This window comes from Idiotropiscis lumnitzeri, chromosome 3, assembly GCF_059441095.1.
Source record: "Idiotropiscis lumnitzeri isolate Australia: NSW breed Sydney's pygmy pipehorse chromosome 3, RoL_Ilum_1.0, whole genome shotgun sequence".
Classification (NCBI taxonomy): Eukaryota; Metazoa; Chordata; class Actinopteri; order Syngnathiformes; family Syngnathidae; genus Idiotropiscis; species Idiotropiscis lumnitzeri.
In genome coordinates this window covers 7,446,654-7,464,508 of record NC_142393.1, presented here as the reverse complement: position 1 = coordinate 7,464,508, position 17,855 = coordinate 7,446,654, and the positions used below count along the sequence as shown (strand labels likewise).

Below are 17,855 nucleotides of genomic sequence, written 5' to 3'. Positions count from 1 at the left end.
GGGGTTCCCAACTTGCAACCCCAGTCGGACTATTATTACAACTACTTCCTGTTGTTTCACAAAATAAAATGCTTACGAAAGCGAAGTATCGCCATAACGAGCTGTTCATACTATAAACAAGTTTCAGCCACAAGTTCCAATTCCATTAAGTCATACCGCCCGTTACAGTTGATTCAGTCTTATTTATTGGCCTTTTTTTATTTTTTTTGGTGCTGATCCTTTTATTGTGAGTGACATGAAAGGAAATTGTTTTGTTTCTCCTCATTAGCGTCATTGTACTTCCAACCACGGTGACTATCAACGTCCAGACATGGAGTCACAGGTATAAAATTCAATTCATCCCATTAGTGACCGTAGCCTACAAATCGCGCACTCGATTATGAAAAGCTTTTTATTCATAAACTCACTTCAACTGTTGTCGTTCAAGTCAAGCTAGCTCACGGTTAAGTCTCAAGGCTTGGTTTTGCTTTTGACTGTCAGTTGCTAAACTACAGGAAGTACATAATAAAAATAACCTGACCACACATTTATATCCGATTTGTTTTTGTTTTTCTCCATTTTATTTGTACTTGAGTTACATATATAAAAAATACCGATCGTTGATAACTAACTAACTTGGTTTGACGATAAAGGTTGTGTTTTGCTGGTGCGCGTTCCATTCATGCCTGGGCTAGTCCCTTGGTTAGAAAATGAACAGGGCATTGTTTCCCTGACGCAAAATGTTGCCACTTGTACGTACGTAGTTTGAGTCGTTGTGCTGGATGTTGGCAGGTGATTACCAACACAGAGGAAATCGCCAGACTCTACAGACAGCTTAGCCTCTTCCCCTCACTCAGCAGAGCAGATGTTGGACCTGTCATCACCTCTCAGTATGGAGGCAAATACAGCAACATCTACACAGGTTTGTGTCAACGTCAAGAAGTGCACATCCCACAACGATCACTGACATTGATTATGAAAATGTGTTTCAGAATGGAGCCAGCGCGATCTGGAGAGAAATGAAAATGTCAAGTTTTGCAAACAGTACATCGTGTTCCATGATGACAAGTCTGTGGTCTTCTCAGCGCCATCGGGAAACTGCACAGAGGTCCAAGGAGTGTATGTTGAAATTGTGCAGTTTTATTTCTGAGTGATTCTGAATATGTTGTAATAAATGCACATATTTTTTTCCTCACAATATCAGGTTGCTAAGTAATGATGCCCCATCTGGAGAAATGAAAGCAGTTGTCAGAAAAAGCACCATAAAGGGAGAGGAGAACCAGTTTCTGGAGGTTTGATGTTTTGTTTATAATCCCAAGCGGCATCTCTCAAACTTTTCACACCAATTATGACCTAAAAAATACTTGGCTCTCCAATATAGGGGCATAGTAGGTGTAAGTGTTCCACAAAAATTAGACGTGTTTTATTCCCAAACAGGATATATAATATTATTGTAAGCCATTGGAAAATTATTTATTTTGAACAAGAGTATTGTGCTTAAATATTGTTAAAAAAAGTACTTAAATAATGATTGAGTTCAAAAGTATTGCTCAAAAAATGTTTGCTTGTCCCTAACATGTACTGTGAGTCTGAAGCCCTGTAGCGTCACAGTCGTTTCTGTTCTAAAAATGCAGACAGCTGGTGTTTGCACTGCTCCACATATTCTTCATCTACATTTTTTCTGTCATTTACACTTTAAAACTGAGATTGTTGTAATTAGGATCTACATTGACTTTATTCTCCAGATCTGGAATAAAAACATCAAGATGAAAAGCATCAATCTCACAGCTTTAAAGAAGCATGGAAAAGTTTACGAAGATGGTAAGTTACCCCGAAATCCTGATTCACCAAAACCGTAATGAGACCTCCTAATGACGGTCCTGATTCCTGATGTTAAATTATCTTCAGAGCTCTTTGGTTGCTTGGTCTGGTCCCAGTCTGAGACACACCTCCTGTATGTGGCTGAGAAAAAAAGACCCAAGGCCGAGTCTTTCTTCCAGGTGTGTTAACACTGCTGGTTTGTTTGTCGTAAATTATCCTGGATAACCATACGAATGTAATTCTATGTCTGACTTTACGATCGTAGACCGAGTCTTCATCTACTGTGGATGACGAAGAGACTTTGCGATCAGAGAAAAAAGATGCTGTCAAAGTAGGTCCCGCTCAACACTTTTGAGACACTTTGATTTTTCTTTTCATTGTCATGTGACTAATGCCATTTATTTTTATTCCCCTCCCTTCGGTTGACCAAAAGGGTGAGCAGTTTGTTTTCTATGAGGATTGGGGAGAGGCTCTGGTTCATAAGAGCACCCCTGTACTCTGCGTTGTGGACATTGAGGGGAACAATGTTTCCGTGTTGGAAGGCGTGCCTGACGACATCTCACCAGGACAGGTTGGTGCACAGTGTACAACATTTTTTTCATTTGCAGCTACCGAATAAAACATTAGCTTCGCTTAGTTACCAGTCCAAATAATTTAATGGTAAATTAATCTGTCTTGAACTATTTTTTCGTTTAGCATTTATTCAAACCGATTTCTGAAATGGAATAGTAACCACCAAAGTGTTTGTTAAAAAGCCGCTCTTGGTCTCTGCAGGCATTTTGGGCTCCAGGTGACACGGGCGTGGTGTTCGTCGGATGGAGTCATGAGCCTTTCAGACTTGGACTCAGGACCTGTCCCAACAGGAGGTGATTTTATTTATAGTTTAACAGCACACTTAATTGCATACTAATTCTATTTAAAAACACAATCTTTATTTAGTACGTCACCACCATGCCGGTTTCTCCTTTTTATACCAGTTCGTCTTTGTACTATGTGGATCTCACTGGAGGGAAATGTGGTAAGTAGTTAGCCGAGTTTAAGAGCTTCTATTCAGACTATGCTACTCTGGAAATGGAAACAAGACTTAGCAAATAGATATTTTTTTAAAACTCAGTTTGCTCACTCATTTTATTGCATATTTCGTGCCTCTCAGAGCAGTTGACATCTGGAAACAGTGCCGTGTTCTCTCCCAGGCTGAGCCCAGACCTGTGCCGGATTGTCTACCAAGAAAATAGTCTCTACGGGCCACACATGCAGTGTACACGACTCTGTATGGTAAAGCTCATTCCTTTTTATTTTTTATTTATTTATTATTTTTTTAAGCATTTTCTGAGTACAGCATACTTTGTAATCTTGAATCACCTATTGTGCTGTTTTTTTCTTATATAGTATGATTGGTATACTAAGAAGACCTCAGTGGTGGTCGATGTGGTGAAAAGACCGGGAGAAGGTAAGTGACATTTGTTGCTCTTTTCGTTGCACACATTTCTCATAAAAGTAGTCTTGGCTGTTTTTGTGTTTGTACAGATGGCTTCACTGGTATCTATTGCACTCAGTTGCCGACTAAATGCTGGTCCACTGATAGTCAGCGAATTCTTTTTGCCTGTTCTCAGCGCAGCCGCAAGGTCTTTCTCATTTCGGATTTTATTTATGTTTTTTTTAATAGATTGTGATATTTATTTTCACTCACATGTTGAATGTGCTCGATTAAAGGTGGTTCTTGTCTGTGTTGAAGGAGCTGCTGGTGGTGGATATAAATTCCGGGAGTGTCACATCTCTGACTTCAAGTGAGTCAATACATACCTAAGGCTCATTAAATTACATGAATCAACGTGTTCATTTTTATCTATCCGCATGTTTAATTATGATACATTGTGAAAAATGCGGTAGTTGTAGCAGAGCAGTGTTTGCTCGACCTAAGCCGTATGTGAACAACGATCTGCTATTTTTCAAAGTGTGCAACTCCAACTCACACCTATGTGCAATGCACAGCTGTTCTTAAAATCGTGAAATGCTTTCAAATGAAAACATATCCACCGCTGGTTAGATGATCAACCGTTATCTTGTCTCTTACGGTAGCTCACTCCTTTATGTTTCGCATGATGACAGCAATTCTGACCAATGAAGCTTCATGAAGCACTTGTGAAAAAGTTTGACTCCTTTAGACGCCACTCTTGGTTTAAAGATGCAGTGAAACCACATTTACCCCATTTCTTTGGCTTTATCTTTAATCCAATAGCCCCATCTAGAGGAGTAACAAAATATCACAAGTGCTTCATGAAGCTTCCTTTTCTCAGCAGTTGTTGTCGAGTGACAATAACGCTTCTTGTTTTTGATTGGATAAAATGCAGTGGTCACTGATTGATCAGGTGTGATTTCAAACCGATTTGATGTGTTTTAAAAGCACACATTGACTCTTGCCGGGCAATTTTGACAATTGTGAGTTTTCATCATATTTATCAATTTTTTAATATTTATCATCAATCATTTACTATACAAAATTTATGAATAGTGTAAACGCGGGTTAATATTTTTAGAGAGATGTTAAAAAGAGCGTTGGAGGCTAAAAATTGAACCTTAACTGAAAAAAAAACCTACTTATGGTCCCAACACAAAAATAAAAATCAGACAAATGACAACAAAAGTCAACATAGGAGCACTAATGATTTACAAATGTAGTTTCGTGAAGCACTTGTTAACATTTTTGACTCCTCTAGATGACACTCTTGGTTTAAAATTGAATACATTTCTATTACACCAGCCTTCATCTTAAATCCTATCATACCATCTAAGGGAGTTAAAACAATATCACAAGTGCTTCATGAAGCTTCATTTTCCCAATTCCTAAGGAGCAGTATAGTGATTTTATATTCCATGTATTCCGCATTGAGCGGGTCTTAAGGAATCTGGAGAAGCAAACCAAACCTGCCACGATGATGCAACTGGACGTCCACCAATCCAAAATGTCTTTCCAGTAATCAACAAGTCTATTTATAGTCAACTGTATTTCCTGCATTCTGTAGAGTCGGACATGGGTGCCTGGAATCTGCTGACTGTCGAGAGAGATCTGATCGTGGCAAGCTGCTCTTCTCCAAACTGCCCTCCAAGTCTGGTATTTGTTTCTTTATTTGCGTATTACATATCAACCAACACATTACTTTCCATCCACCATTGCGACGTTTCTTGTGTCTTATGTCCAGAGAGTGGGTTTCCTTCCGACCAAAGATACTGAAGAAGAAGTGGTGTGGATTACACTGGAGGAATCGCAAACAATCCCGGAAATTGATTGGCAGATTCTGACATTCACCCCTCCCTCAGAGCAAGATAACAGCCAATACCGTAAGAGTGAAATTTTGTTTTTTATTTGTCTTGTTCCATTTTCAAATATACATATTCAATTTATTATTTATTCTTCCAATACTACAGTTTTAAATTGTACACCAACTAATTCTCTACCGTGCAATTTAATTTTTGTTTTTAACTTTTGACGTGTATTGTTTTTATTGTGTATTATGTGTTTTTTTTTTTTTATTTATTTATTTATTTATTTTATTTATTTATTTATTTATTTATTTATTTTTCGGTTTTACGGTTGTGGATACATCTTGCTCAAAAATAAACCACAAAATCATCAGTAAAGTCTCATCCTTGGTTCGGAGGGCATGCTACAGTAAGAGCTTTTGCCTCTTCGGAGGGGGTGCTAGAAAAATAAACGTCCGTTTTCTGAGGCGCAATATGAAACTTTTTGCCGTACTCTTCGTTAATTTACCTTAAGTGTGAACAGTACTAAACAGGATTTTTTTATTATTGTGAAAACACTCCTAAGTAATTTAGTAATTTTGATTGATTGGTAATAAACTGGGATTTTTTTTTTTTTTCAAGCGAACACAAAAATCTCTCCATGTGAGAATATTTGTTGTCTAGATTGAAATTGAACTCTTTATTGGGGATACTGGGCATAATTCCATTTTCTCTTTTCCAGCTGGCCTTGACTTTGAAGCTTTACTGATTAAACCAAAAGAAGTGAAGGATGGTGTCAAGCTGCCTCTTATTGTGTCTCCTCACGGTTGGTGCTTATGCTGTTTTATGTTTACATTAATGATCTCCTTGTTTACTGCCGGAGGTTGTGAATTATTCTTAAATTGATTGCTCTGTTGCACGTGCATTATTTTTGATATTCTGAATATAAATCTAATTATTCCGTACACATCTAATTTGCTTCCTAGGTTATTACTTGTGGGATTGTTACACTTTGAGTAATGCATAAACATTGATTATTATTTCAAATTTTTTTATTACCTCAGGGGGTCCACACTCTGTGATTGTTGCGGACTGGCTTCTGTCCCCCGCTGTGCAATGCAGGTTGGGCTTTGCTATTTTATTAGGTAAGTTGAAATCCCAAAGTGAAATCTTGGAACGTTACACTTTATTATGAGTGCCTACGCAAATGCCAAAAAGGCTTTTAATCTGTTAAGAACATTTGATCATCTCAAAAGCACACCCCAGATATTTACTTTTCTTATTTTCAGTTTAGGACACGTTTTCTGACACCACACCAATCATGTAATCCACATTTTTTTTTTCTTTTTTTGCTATTAGTGAAAAACTCTTATCTGCTCTCCATCCTTTTTTTCTGCTTTGATTGTTTTCAGTAAACTATCGCGGATCGATTGGATTTGGCCAGGACAATATCCTCTCGTTGCCAGGCAATATTGGCACACAGGACGTCAAAGATGTTCAAGTAAAATTCAAAACCCTTTAAAGTAACTCAGGTTGCAGTGGCTCTTTTGCTTCACTTATCTAACAATGCAGATTGATACTTTCATCGCATTTTTTTTGTGTAATTGCAATTGTAAAACAGCCGCTACAATTCATGTCATGCTAATTTATTTTTTCATGTTTTTCTCCACTAGTTTGCAGTTGAAAGTGTTCTGAAGGGTGAAGAGTTTGACAGGCAGAAGCTGGCAGTTACTGGAGGTTCCCACGGGGGTTTCTTAGCCTGTCATCTCATTGGCCAATATCCCGGGTACTACAAGTCTTGCGTGGCTCTCAACCCGGTCGTCAATTTGGCCTCGATGGTTTGCACCACAGACATCCCAGACTGGTATAGTGTGACTTGTTTGTGTCGCAGAATAAGGAAGAGAGCAGAAGCGTCATTAGAATAAGCAGCCGCTACGAAAAGTGTGCCCGTAGCTCCGCATTCGCCATCTTCATTTGCTGAGTAAGCGTTGTCAATAAAGCAGAGCTTGCCTTATTCTGTCACATACCGAGTAAAAGCAGGATGAATTTTCACGTAGAAATTGCAACCGTTGTCGAGAAATCAACGTACTTCCCACATGTATCATTTTCGTTTTGTAATGGTGGAAATTTTTGAATTTATAATGCAAAAAGTGCAAAAGCTTACAAATTAAACAGACTCTTTTTATTTTTGTTATGAATTCCTAATTGAAATGTTCAGCTTTTTGGATTTACTCAACCGATGAGCATTGAATTGCTCAAAATTTGGAGTACAGTTGGAGAACTCTCTCAACCACGTTCTCGTGGGCGCATTTTTTGAGGAACTGTCGCATTTCAATGAATGTTGGACTCACGTTCACTCAAAGGCGTCTGAAATTTCGACACCATCTCACCCGTTCCTTCCATTTGAAGTGAAACTGTTAAACAAGTGTGTGGTAGAAAAGGCACTTTTGAACGATAATTAAATCAATTGCGTCCACTTATTAAGTAAAGCCAAAGGGTTCATGAAGTTGAGTTCACGGTAATCAGGTGATTCCTTACCATCATGGCGAAATGCTTTCACATCTTTGAATCTCAAAAGAAACTAATGGAAAAAAACTCCTAAAATCACCGCTGAACGTGTGCTAAAGTTTAACCACAAATTTACAGAATTCTTTTTCAGGATTCGGAAACCCATACATTGTGACGAGCTCTCCCAAAGATGCCTGTTGACGCTTCTGCTCTCTGCCTTATTCTGTCGTTAATGTCGCTAGTGTACATCAAAACATTTTTGTTCACCGTTTAGCAATACCGAATTCTACTTTCAGTGCTGTTTCTGATTTTTACAGGTGTGTCTTTGAGGCTGGCTGTGATTACAGTGCAGATCGGATACATGAACCTGCTGTTTGGGAGCAAATGTTGAACAAGTCTCCAGTCCAATTTGCGGCGCAGGTATGAGCAGCGATTGTGTGATATATGTGTGGGGGTTAAGTGGTGCTAATTCCGTCGTTACATGAATGTAGGTGCAGACGCCGGTTTTACTCGTACTTGGAGAAGATGACAAGCGTGTGCCCCACAAACAGGGAATTGAATATTACAGAGCTTTGAAGGCAAAGCAGGTGCCTGTCCGGTAAGCTGCTTTTATGACGTCTGATTTGTGGGTTCTCTCGTATGAGATGTTAATTCTCTGATGCTTTGATATTTTGTAGTTTGCTGATGTACCCGGGGAACAACCACTCCCTATCCAATGTGGATGCTGAGTCTGATAGCTTTATGAACAGCGCTCTATGGATAATACAACACTTGTTTGAGTGATGGGGCTTGAATGAAACGGCTATGTTGCCTTAACGCTGGCAAAATATATCGGGTTACTAACAGAGGTTATTTCCTGTTTTTGGGGACATAGTCAAGCCAAAGCAAATCTGTGGTCTGAAACCAGAACACACCTTTGTATTAACTTGATTCGGTGTGTGTCTTTGCTGATTACTACAATGTGTGTATGATCTTTTTAAAATGTATTCACTCTTCTAAAACGTGAATAAAATCTGTTTTATTTTAGTCTCCATGCTGTTATTATTCCATAATACAACATTCACAATGTCCGCAAAAATATTTTACTTATTTTATTTCAGTAATGTGTGGAATGAAACAGCTCAGTGTAGAGCTGAAGCATGAAAAGGGATCTAAAAGAGAAGTCAACCACCCCAAAAATAATAAAAATAATTTGCCTTCACTAGTCTTAACATGGCATTCTGATTAATATTGCGTTTGTGGAATAAGAGTTAAGCAGTAAAATCCACCCATTTTTATTTTGTACATATCAGGGGGTGGCCATTTTGTCCCTTCTGTCGACTGAAAATGACGTCACTGTTTTAGGGCTCAGGTAACGACCAATCACAGCTCACCTGTTTTCTCAAGATGAGTCATGATTGCTAGTTTAAACCCTTAAACCATGTTTGAAACCCTGCTTTTCAAATATGTAGGAATCTTGAAAAAAAATAAAACAGCAGATTAGCACAAGCATACAGGTGCTTTGACACACACCTGAGATTTACACCAACAAAAACAAGCACTAGATTTTTTGACCACTTGACGCCCGTGTATTATAGGTATGATGATGAAGATGACGATGATGATGATGATGAAGAAACGGTCCAATCCTAGTCTAGTCGACAGACTATTGAGCTGGATCAGCGGTGCTGTCGCGCACGCGCCAACAGTTGGGTGCGCGAGCGATCCCACGCGGACACTACAAATGCTGGCAGCAAAGGTCACGCGCTAAAGAGGCACAGCTGATGGATGACACCGTGATGGAGTAGCCCACACCGGACAGGTGGAAGAACCAGCCACGGATTGTTGGAAGAGAGGTGCGTACGTATTCCCCCCGCTGCCAACATGACTCAAACGCATGCATGTCAACTATGTGGATTGAGATTAATTATTATGTAAGGCATCGGAGTCGTGTAGCATGTAGCCGCGCGCATATGAGCAAGAAACTAATCCCCTCATGCAGTTGTAGTAGAGTTGTGCGGCGGCGTCTGGATCGAGGAGGGCACAGCAGACGTGCTTTTACACTTATATGAGATTCAAATAGTGGACGGCGAAATGAAATAATTTTTTAGGTGTGCGGGCGTCTATTAGTGACGTCACTGGGGGAAGCAACGAGTTTTGTTCAAGCAACAGCTGGGCGTCACAACATTTTGTGAAACAAAGGCAAGTGAGGTACTTGCAGTTGCTACACTGTTTGTTATTTTCTTGTTGTCTCTAATTTGATTTTAGTTCTCGCAACAAGATTGTGCAATTTGTAAGTGTGGCTGTCAATTAACCATGCCAGTTCTAAACTAGTCACGTGAGCACATAAATGCAATGTTGTGTTGTGGTAGCAACATTTTTGATGATTCCACACAAAGCATCCAAAAGCTAAATTCATTGTGTGCAACAATGATGGAGAGAGATTGACAGCTGTGATATGATTGACAAGCAGATTTAACCAATCACTCAATTGGATGTTGTGCAGTGACCACCGCCGTCCAATCCTCTTGGATTAGAGGAGGGATTATGGTTTGGATTTGCCTATGATTTACTGGCTATTCCAATATCCGGCCCATTACAATGTGTTATTTTTTTTGATTCGCCATGGGTGGGTCAGTGGATGAACAAATGCGTGTCACACGTCAGAGATTGGGGGTTCCAATCCTGACTCTGCCTCGTGAGCTTTCATGGGTATTCCTGTTTCCTCCCACGTTCCAAAATGTTTCTTAGGTCATTTGAAGAGTAGACTCTAATTTGACTTTAGGGGTCATTGTGAGAGTAAATGAACAGGCCGTATTAAATTCTGAGCGAATGAAAACTGTGACTAGTACTCGTTTACTCGACTCTGCAAGACAGGAGCCAATAATATTATACCATGCTAAGTAGTCCCCTACGAAAAAGAAAAGAAAAACTCATTATTGGTGACAGCCAGTATTAGCGATTAAATAAATGTTGACTTTTTTACCCTACGGGCCCGTCAAACCGGTTGAACTGTCGTATGAAACTGAAAAAATGATAATGTATCGAGTGCAAATGTGTAAATATAAACCAAATGCCCTCCACTGACATTTAAAAATTAATAATTTAATAATATTTCATCACACCACAAATATTAAAACACATTTTCAATTGAATTAATTAAGAGTCAGTATTGATCGATTTCTTCTTTTGACTGATTTAATTTATTATTATTTTTTTTTTGCTCTCAAGGATCCATGATGTCCGCCCCTGTCCGTGAAACCAAGTCATGTGGGGTTGGTGTATTTGGGAGCCCTGTTACCTGTTGCCCATGGCAACCTCTTTCTGTTATTGGGACAAAACACTGTAAGACTCATCCTCAAGCCCCATCGAATCCACGATGGGCAGGTGAAAAGTGAGCGGCCAGGAGTTGGCCATCAAAACCCACGTTAAGTCCAGAAAGGGATACAAAAACCATTGACCTTAAGTCGATCATAAAAATGCCAAATTCCGCCGTGTAAAAATGCCTCTAAATGTTCGAGCCAAGCCGGCACAGAGCAAGCTGTCTGCTGCCTCAAAGAGCAGTGGGCACGCAGATGGCACTGCATCTCATTCACGCTTTTCAAGGTCTGCAAAGCAGGCCAAAGGTAAACAGGTCAAGACCATCTCAACCCCAGGTTACCGCTCCGGACTCGAACCTGGCTCGGTGTCCACGCCTGTTTCAAAAGTACCCGGAGGTCAAGGATCAATATCAAGGCTCGGCCCAAAGAAACCCGTTGGAGTAACGCATACAAAGGAGACCTGTGGATCAGCAACAGCCCCAGGCGGTAAAACTCTGTCAATGGAAAACATCCAGTCTTTAAATGCGGCTTACGGCACATCAGGCATCTACCCATGTGAGCGGGACGCTTTGGAACCCTCTGGAAGTTACCCGAAAGGCACCATGACTCTTGGAAGGAACACCAGTCACTTCTCTTACAGTGGCCGTGGCGCTGGTGTGGGCGGCAATCCAAATATCAACTCCTCTGACCCGAATCACCTGTCCAACCACTACGGGAAAGACCAAAACTTTCGCCCCGCGGGGACTTGCAGCCTGCAGCGGCAGTCTGGAAGACGACCGCAGCTGCTGGATTCGAGTTGTCACGAAGCGCCGCCCGCGTCTGATCTCCAGGCTCAGCTGAGAGAGCTTCAGAGGGAAAATGACAACCTAAGAAGAGAATTAGATGGAAGCAAGGACACAAGGACAGGCCACAGTGTCAACAATGTCAACTTTTGGAGTCCCGATGTCAGGAGAGACAAAGGCATCAGGCGGGAGGATGGTTCGAGGAACTCGCCTCTGAAGGACTATTACAGGGAAGATCAAGATAACATTCAGGTAAGTCATTGCTTTTATCTCAGATTTATTTTAATTTAATTTATATTTATGTATTTATCTATTTATTTATTGATTGAAAAGAACATTTTAAATTCTGCCGAATGAACCAGCAGCGTTCACATCCACGGAGATGTTACTGCACTCTGCACCAAATGAGTCAACCGTGACATCGACTGTGAGTCACGTTCACACAAGTAAATCGGTCTTGTTTTTTATTTTGTGTGTCTCGCGTGGACATCACGCCTCTTCGCATACCTTGTGCGTAGCCGTCTTTAAGGTTGCAAAGAAAAGCTACTTTCCACTTCCCCCGTAACGATGGTTTCAAGGCTAGGTGCTTGGGTTTCCATGGGAACGAGCCTTCTTGGTGTTTGCCAGACTCTAACACAGTTTTACAGCTCTCCTGAAGGCACTCTTGTAATGTGGAACTGAATGATTTGTTTCTGTTCTTGAGTGGAATTTTTGCATATTTGCACTTTACGTTTACACTTCTGGCAAGTTTCACTTTTCCTAAAAGCTAAAATAAGACTAAAAATAAGAATGCACTTAACTTAAATAAGACTGCTTAACCATCGTAGGGTCTGACGAATATGGTCTCTTTTACAGGCCGATTTCAATATTTGGCAGGAAAAGTTGTGATAACAATATTAATGAATTTAAAAATATAGTAATTAAAAAAGCAGAAAATTTTACTGTTCTACATTAATTTGTTCTTTAGTATTTATTTAACTTTACCACGTGAGGAATTTTCACACAAAACTGCCCCATTAGCTGTTTGGTGAGAAATTAAGAATATAGTGGACCACCGCTATTCGTGAGGATTAGGAACCTGTCTGGCACCCTTGGAAATGTATTTGAGAAAAAAAATTCTAAAAATGCAAATAAACCTCCAATATATATATATAAATTGTGTAAATGCGTAAAAACAATTTTTTATTAAAATAATTAATTATCTTTAAAAATACAGAAAGGAAATCCACAAATTTTGACCTGAGTCCTGGAACTTTTCCAAAACTTTTCTGGCATGCCAGCAAAGAACAAGAATGGGTGTACAACCACACGCCACCGAAAAATGCCTGAACGACGATTCCAACTCGCATCTTGATGCCAACTTTCTTATGTCACTATTTTAGTGTTTGTTCATAAACTCTTGATTTAAACTATTTAAAATGTTTTACTAACTTTTCATATATTCTGCAGGAAAATGGAAAACAATAACTTTAAACCCCATGTCCCCATGTGGCGCATCCCCTTCATTGTTCCAGTCTGGATGATTCATTTAGTGTATATTTTATCCTTTGTGTTACCTTGCAAAGTTGTCAACATCTGAGCTGTTTCATTTGCATAAGGAATGTCACTTTCTCCCTCAGCTGTGCCAATTATTGCCAAGCAGACGCCCATCTTGCCATCTGCTTGTTACGTGTGTACATACACATTGAGTGGGTGTGTGTGTGTGTGTGTGTGTGTGTGTGTGTGTGTGTAGGATTGTCCACACACTCTGACTTGGTATTCAGTTCTAGATTCTCGCGGTGTACTGTAAGGGAGGGAGTGATGTCACCCATGCCTCATCTCAACTGTGTCCTTGGTGCCTCTGACCTTTCGAGATACGAGAGCAGAAGACTCAGTGTGTTTGTAGGAATATCAAACCGTTTTTCCTCTTGATAATCTGTTAAAGACTTACCGGCCTTCACTTATGCGGACTCTCTCCAGGTAATACTGATCACTTCCTTTTATGTCAGGTTGGTTCAGGACTAGATGACGTTTTTATAATAATTTTTATTTATTTATTTTTTGGGCTGTAGGCAAATTTTATTTCCCAATATGCTATTATTTTATACTTACTGTTCTAGTTTCATAAATCAATATTAAAGAATCCACCACCTCACGTTTACCAGTGTTACAGGCTTAGCCTGGAACAGCAATGTGGCGTGTGACGTGCGTTGGTGGCGGGAAGAAGGACCCGGAAGAGAGACGTGTGTTGTATGAAAGTAGAGATAACAATTGATCATAAAAACTAGTTTGCTAAGCGAATTGACTCCTCGTCGTCTGTGTCGCGCCGGCTCCAGTCAGTTCGCCCTCATCACGGTTTGGAGCTGAGAAGACTGACTCAAACCTGATGGAGGAAGATAACACCTTCTTCCGTCCAATACGCAACACTCGTTTTGAAGGGAAATGCTGCCCCCTTTAGGACAAAGTAGTCATCAAGTGTTTTTTTTTTTTTTAACTTTGTATGTTGGTTTTCTGCGAGCTTATTCAGTGTATTCTGTTAAACACTCGAACATAGCAGGAGAATCTCAGTCCGTTTACTCTGCCTTCTCTGTTTTCTAACAGCTTCCATTGACAGTTGAGGAGCTCCAGGAGGAGCTGAGGGCCCACAGAGAGATGAACAGCCGCCTACAGCAACCTCATCAACAAGTGACCTCCGGTTCCTGTCGTGACATCCGCATGGAGCAGGACCACAGAGGTGGGCTCAGTCCTGGCCACACTCCCCGAGAAAGTCCCAGCAATCTCCATAGTTCTGGACCAAAGACCAGCCCGAGAGCGAGCCCGTCAAACACGTACAATCCAAGGCAGCAGGAAGCTGATGTCATCATACACTGCTCTGGGTATGGCTCGACTAGTCCGATAAGCTCTCAGAGAATCAGCCCAGCCAACACCCTTCATCCTGCGCCAAAGCACAGTCCAAATCAAGCCGCGGTTCGCAGCCCCAGTCTGGTCCGGCGTTGCAGCCCTTGCCAGGTGCCGGGCTGCGACGGCTTCTCTTCACCACCTCCGGATCCGTCGCATGAGAATTTCGTCCACCTGCAGTCGGAGCATGAGCGTCAGGCCAAGGAACTGTTCCTGCTGAGGAAAACAATGGAAGAGATGGAGATGAGAATTGACTCTCAAAAGCAGACGCTGGGCGCCAGAGACGAGAGCATCCAGAGGCTGCTGGAGATGCTTCAGGGTCAAGGTCAAGGTCACGGGCAGTGGGGCCGGAGCCACAGAACGGGAATTTTAGCTATGGCTGCACAGGAGGCTGAAGCTCAACTTGAAAACATGCACGTAAAAGAGGTGAGTTTTGCTTGATATTATCACATTTTGAATTTGTGAAAAGTCATGCTTACTATATCTATGGTGGCTTAAAGGGGAAGTCAACCCAAAACACGGAATACGACATTCTGATTAAAATTGCGTTTGTGGAATATATATAGATGTACATCTCATTTTGCTACTTTCTGCCAACTGAAAATGACATCACGGTTGCTTAGGGCTCAGCTAATGACCAATCATGGCTCAACTTCAGAAAACATGTGAAATGCAAATATGAAAAAAAAAATGTAAAAAAAAAAAAAAAATGTGAACATGCAAACTCAACACAGGAAGGCCAGAGCCGGAATTGATCCCACGACCTCTGCACTGTGAGGCTATCGTGCTAACTAGTCACCCACCGTGCCACCCCACATAGAACATATTATTGAAAAAAAAATTTTGTGGGGGGTTGACTTCCCCTTTAAGACCCCAAAAAATATTTCATTCAAAATGGCTTTACCCAAGGAACATTTACTATCTCAATATGATTATCTTGATACCGTTATAATCAAAACCAACAAGATTGCATAAAATGTGTGATATACATTAGAAATTCTTCACACCCCTATTCAAATGTTATATTTTCGTGATGTAAAAAATTTGATCTCGATAAATCACTGCAAATATTTTCCATTAATGTGACCTACAACCTTCACAGTTAAAATGAAAAAAAAACAACACATTTTGGAGGGGGTGAGAAGGTAAAACTAAATAACAAAAATAAATTGGTTGTGTTCAGAATGTTGCAATCACATTTAAAATCACCTTAAACGGGAGTCTGCACACAACTTGTTTAAAGTTGTACCTCTGATTTTTTTCCAAAATCCAGATCATCTTAGTAGACTTACCATGTTCATACTCACATTTTTTCTTGTGCATTTTGTTATGGTCTGATGAAACCAAAGTTTAAGAACAAGAAGAATGACATTTAATTTGGGATTAATCAGAAGCACTTTGATTTGCGGAGGCCGAGTGTTGACCCCGATCTAACATGAATTTGAATGCGATTGGTTATTTCTGAACACAGCAAAATCCCAGTTCTGAGTTCATTGTTCCATATTATTGTTTATTTATACTTCACCTTTCAAAAATGCTCAAATAAAGCCCAGTTTAGTTGTGCATGTGGCAAACGATTTTGAATGATTTTCTCTGTGTGCCTCAATAATATTATTTTGGGGCACAGCAAGTCTGTGTTTAGACTGATGGTAAGGGGTGTGTGTGTGTGTGTGGGGGGGGTGTGTGTGCTCACAGTAGGTTCTCGGAGATGCACATGCTCATGTGGAAATTGGAAAAACAATTTCTATTTGGTTACATGTGAGTCACATCTTGCCCTTTCAAGGGCTTCGTCCATTGATTAAGAAATGCAAATGTGTTGTTGCGTGGATCTGTCTGTTGTTATCCAAGCGGACCAGGTGGATTGGCAAGCACACTGCTTTGCCCTCCTGCTTTGGTTATTTTTAACTCCAAAATCTTCTTAGCTCTTAATTTCCCTACCTGTGAGTGTGCGCGTGCGCGCGCGCGTGTATACTCCTCCTATTGTGTGCACCACATAGATTTTGATCTTGTGTTGTGAGTCTCCCTCTATATCCGCTCCAGCAAGCGATCGTGTGTGTCACCGATTGTGAACGTGGGCGCACATCTGGACTCCGTCGGCTTAGCGTTTCTACCGAGGCCACGCCCCCTCTGGATTCAGGCATGGAATATCTTCCCGCGCTGGGCGTCTCTGGCAATTGCGGGTCTTTTAATGCAATGTTTCCTGTGCATGTGTGTGTAATAGGTGAGTACTTGTTCGCACATGCACACGGGATAGCATTCTATTTTTTAATTATTTGGAAGCTTTTCGCGCGTGTGATTTTAAGAAGGTGGGTGGCTTGAACGAGGTGTGTCGGGAAGCGGAAAAAGTGTTGTGTGAAGCGACAAATACAATTGTGCAGTATTGTTTGCGTTTATTTGTGTTGGTTGAAAATGCTTTCATGTACTGCCGACATTTTGATGTGACACCCACATTTTTTCTTAAGAAACAAAAAAAATCAACCACACACATACAGTACAATCAAGGTGGCAGCAATATGGATTGTCCAAAAAGGAGTGTTAAAACAAGGTGGAGGCAATGGTTGGTGTCATGAGTTATTTCCTAAATTATTTTCTGCACTTAATTCATTACTTCACGCAAAGCATTCATTCCAAACCACTTTTAAGCACCAATCTCAATAAAAAGGGTGCAAATTCAATCAGGTTGTCTGATACTTTAGTTTGCACTTTCATCAGTTTGTGGTCGGTGGAGAATTCCGAATGTCAAATGTCTGGGTTAACCGCTAATTAATCAAAATATTTCTTTGCACGTGTTTAACTGTGAGGTAACCTTTTTCCTGTCAAGGCCTCTTGCCTATGTTGACTTGTCAGAGTGGTAATTTGGCCTCACACTTGGACTTTGATGGCTGTTACGGTAGTGCTGCACCGCTCTCACATATTTTGATTAGCTCCAGAGGAAGTCAGCACAACTGCCTTCCATTACCGTGCCCATTATGCTCTTTTGAAATGACCCTGCTCATCTAGCTTCAGCTAAGATACTAAATGCTTAACATGTGTCGACTTTTTTTGTTTTGTTTTTGGCAATCTCTTTCTTAGGGTGATGCTTTCTTGTTGTTGGAATGTAGCGCAACTTTTGTGTCAGTTAAATTTGCATTGGCCTATTTTTTTTAATTAATTATTTTTTTTGTGCTTTCTAATGGACACCCATTACTAGTTTTAGGGAACTTTTAAAGATATTATGCTGTTTAAATGTGCAGAGAAAATGGTAATCCGCAATGGAATCCCACGAGACTTGGTAGCATTCAGGTCTCGGAGATCTTCACCAGATGTCAAGTCACTTGAACCATCAGTCTGTGTTTATGTCTGGATGGTA

At 40.5% G+C, this 17,855-nt stretch overlaps 2 protein-coding genes across 8 annotated transcripts in view; both read left to right on the top strand.

Moving 5' to 3' along the window:
* The first annotated feature begins 172 nt into the window (after positions 1-172).
* Positions 173-8,574, top strand: LOC148339700 (acylamino-acid-releasing enzyme-like). Its single transcript, XM_088289923.1, has 23 exons — positions 173-322; positions 772-901; positions 972-1,098; positions 1,184-1,271; positions 1,725-1,800; positions 1,888-1,979; positions 2,066-2,131; positions 2,234-2,371; positions 2,575-2,666; positions 2,778-2,818; positions 2,954-3,075; positions 3,190-3,250; positions 3,328-3,425; positions 3,536-3,587; positions 4,824-4,912; positions 5,001-5,139; positions 5,783-5,866; positions 6,105-6,185; positions 6,453-6,541; positions 6,714-6,904; positions 7,866-7,968; positions 8,040-8,146; positions 8,226-8,574. The coding sequence occupies exons 1-23, from the start codon at positions 311-313 to the stop codon at positions 8,329-8,331; spliced, it is 2,184 nt and encodes a 727-aa protein (XP_088146049.1). The 5' UTR covers positions 173-310; the 3' UTR covers positions 8,332-8,574.
* A 609-nt stretch (positions 8,575-9,183) lies between these two features.
* LOC148339699 (ERC protein 2-like) overlaps positions 9,184-17,855 on the top strand; it is a 127,303-nt gene continuing 118,631 nt past the window's right edge. For all 7 annotated transcript variants that reach the window (XM_088292181.1, XM_088292183.1, XM_088292182.1 and 4 more), the window contains exons 1-3: positions 9,184-9,383; positions 10,759-11,881; positions 14,210-14,932. In XM_088292181.1, the coding sequence (XP_088148307.1) occupies positions 11,030-11,881; positions 14,210-14,932 (1,575 nt within the window). In that variant the 5' untranslated portion in view covers positions 9,184-9,383; positions 10,759-11,029. The remainder of the gene's footprint in view (positions 9,384-10,758; positions 11,882-14,209; positions 14,933-17,855) is intronic.

Excerpts from the sequence above, each read along its gene's own strand:
- LOC148339700 (XM_088289923.1), top strand. Across the intron at positions 902-971 it reads ATACAGCAACATCTACACAG|AATGGAGCCAGCGCGATCTG; the intron begins GTTTGTGTCAAC and ends AATGTGTTTCAG. Across the intron at positions 1,272-1,724 it reads AGGAGAACCAGTTTCTGGAG|ATCTGGAATAAAAACATCAA; the intron begins GTTTGATGTTTT and ends TTTATTCTCCAG.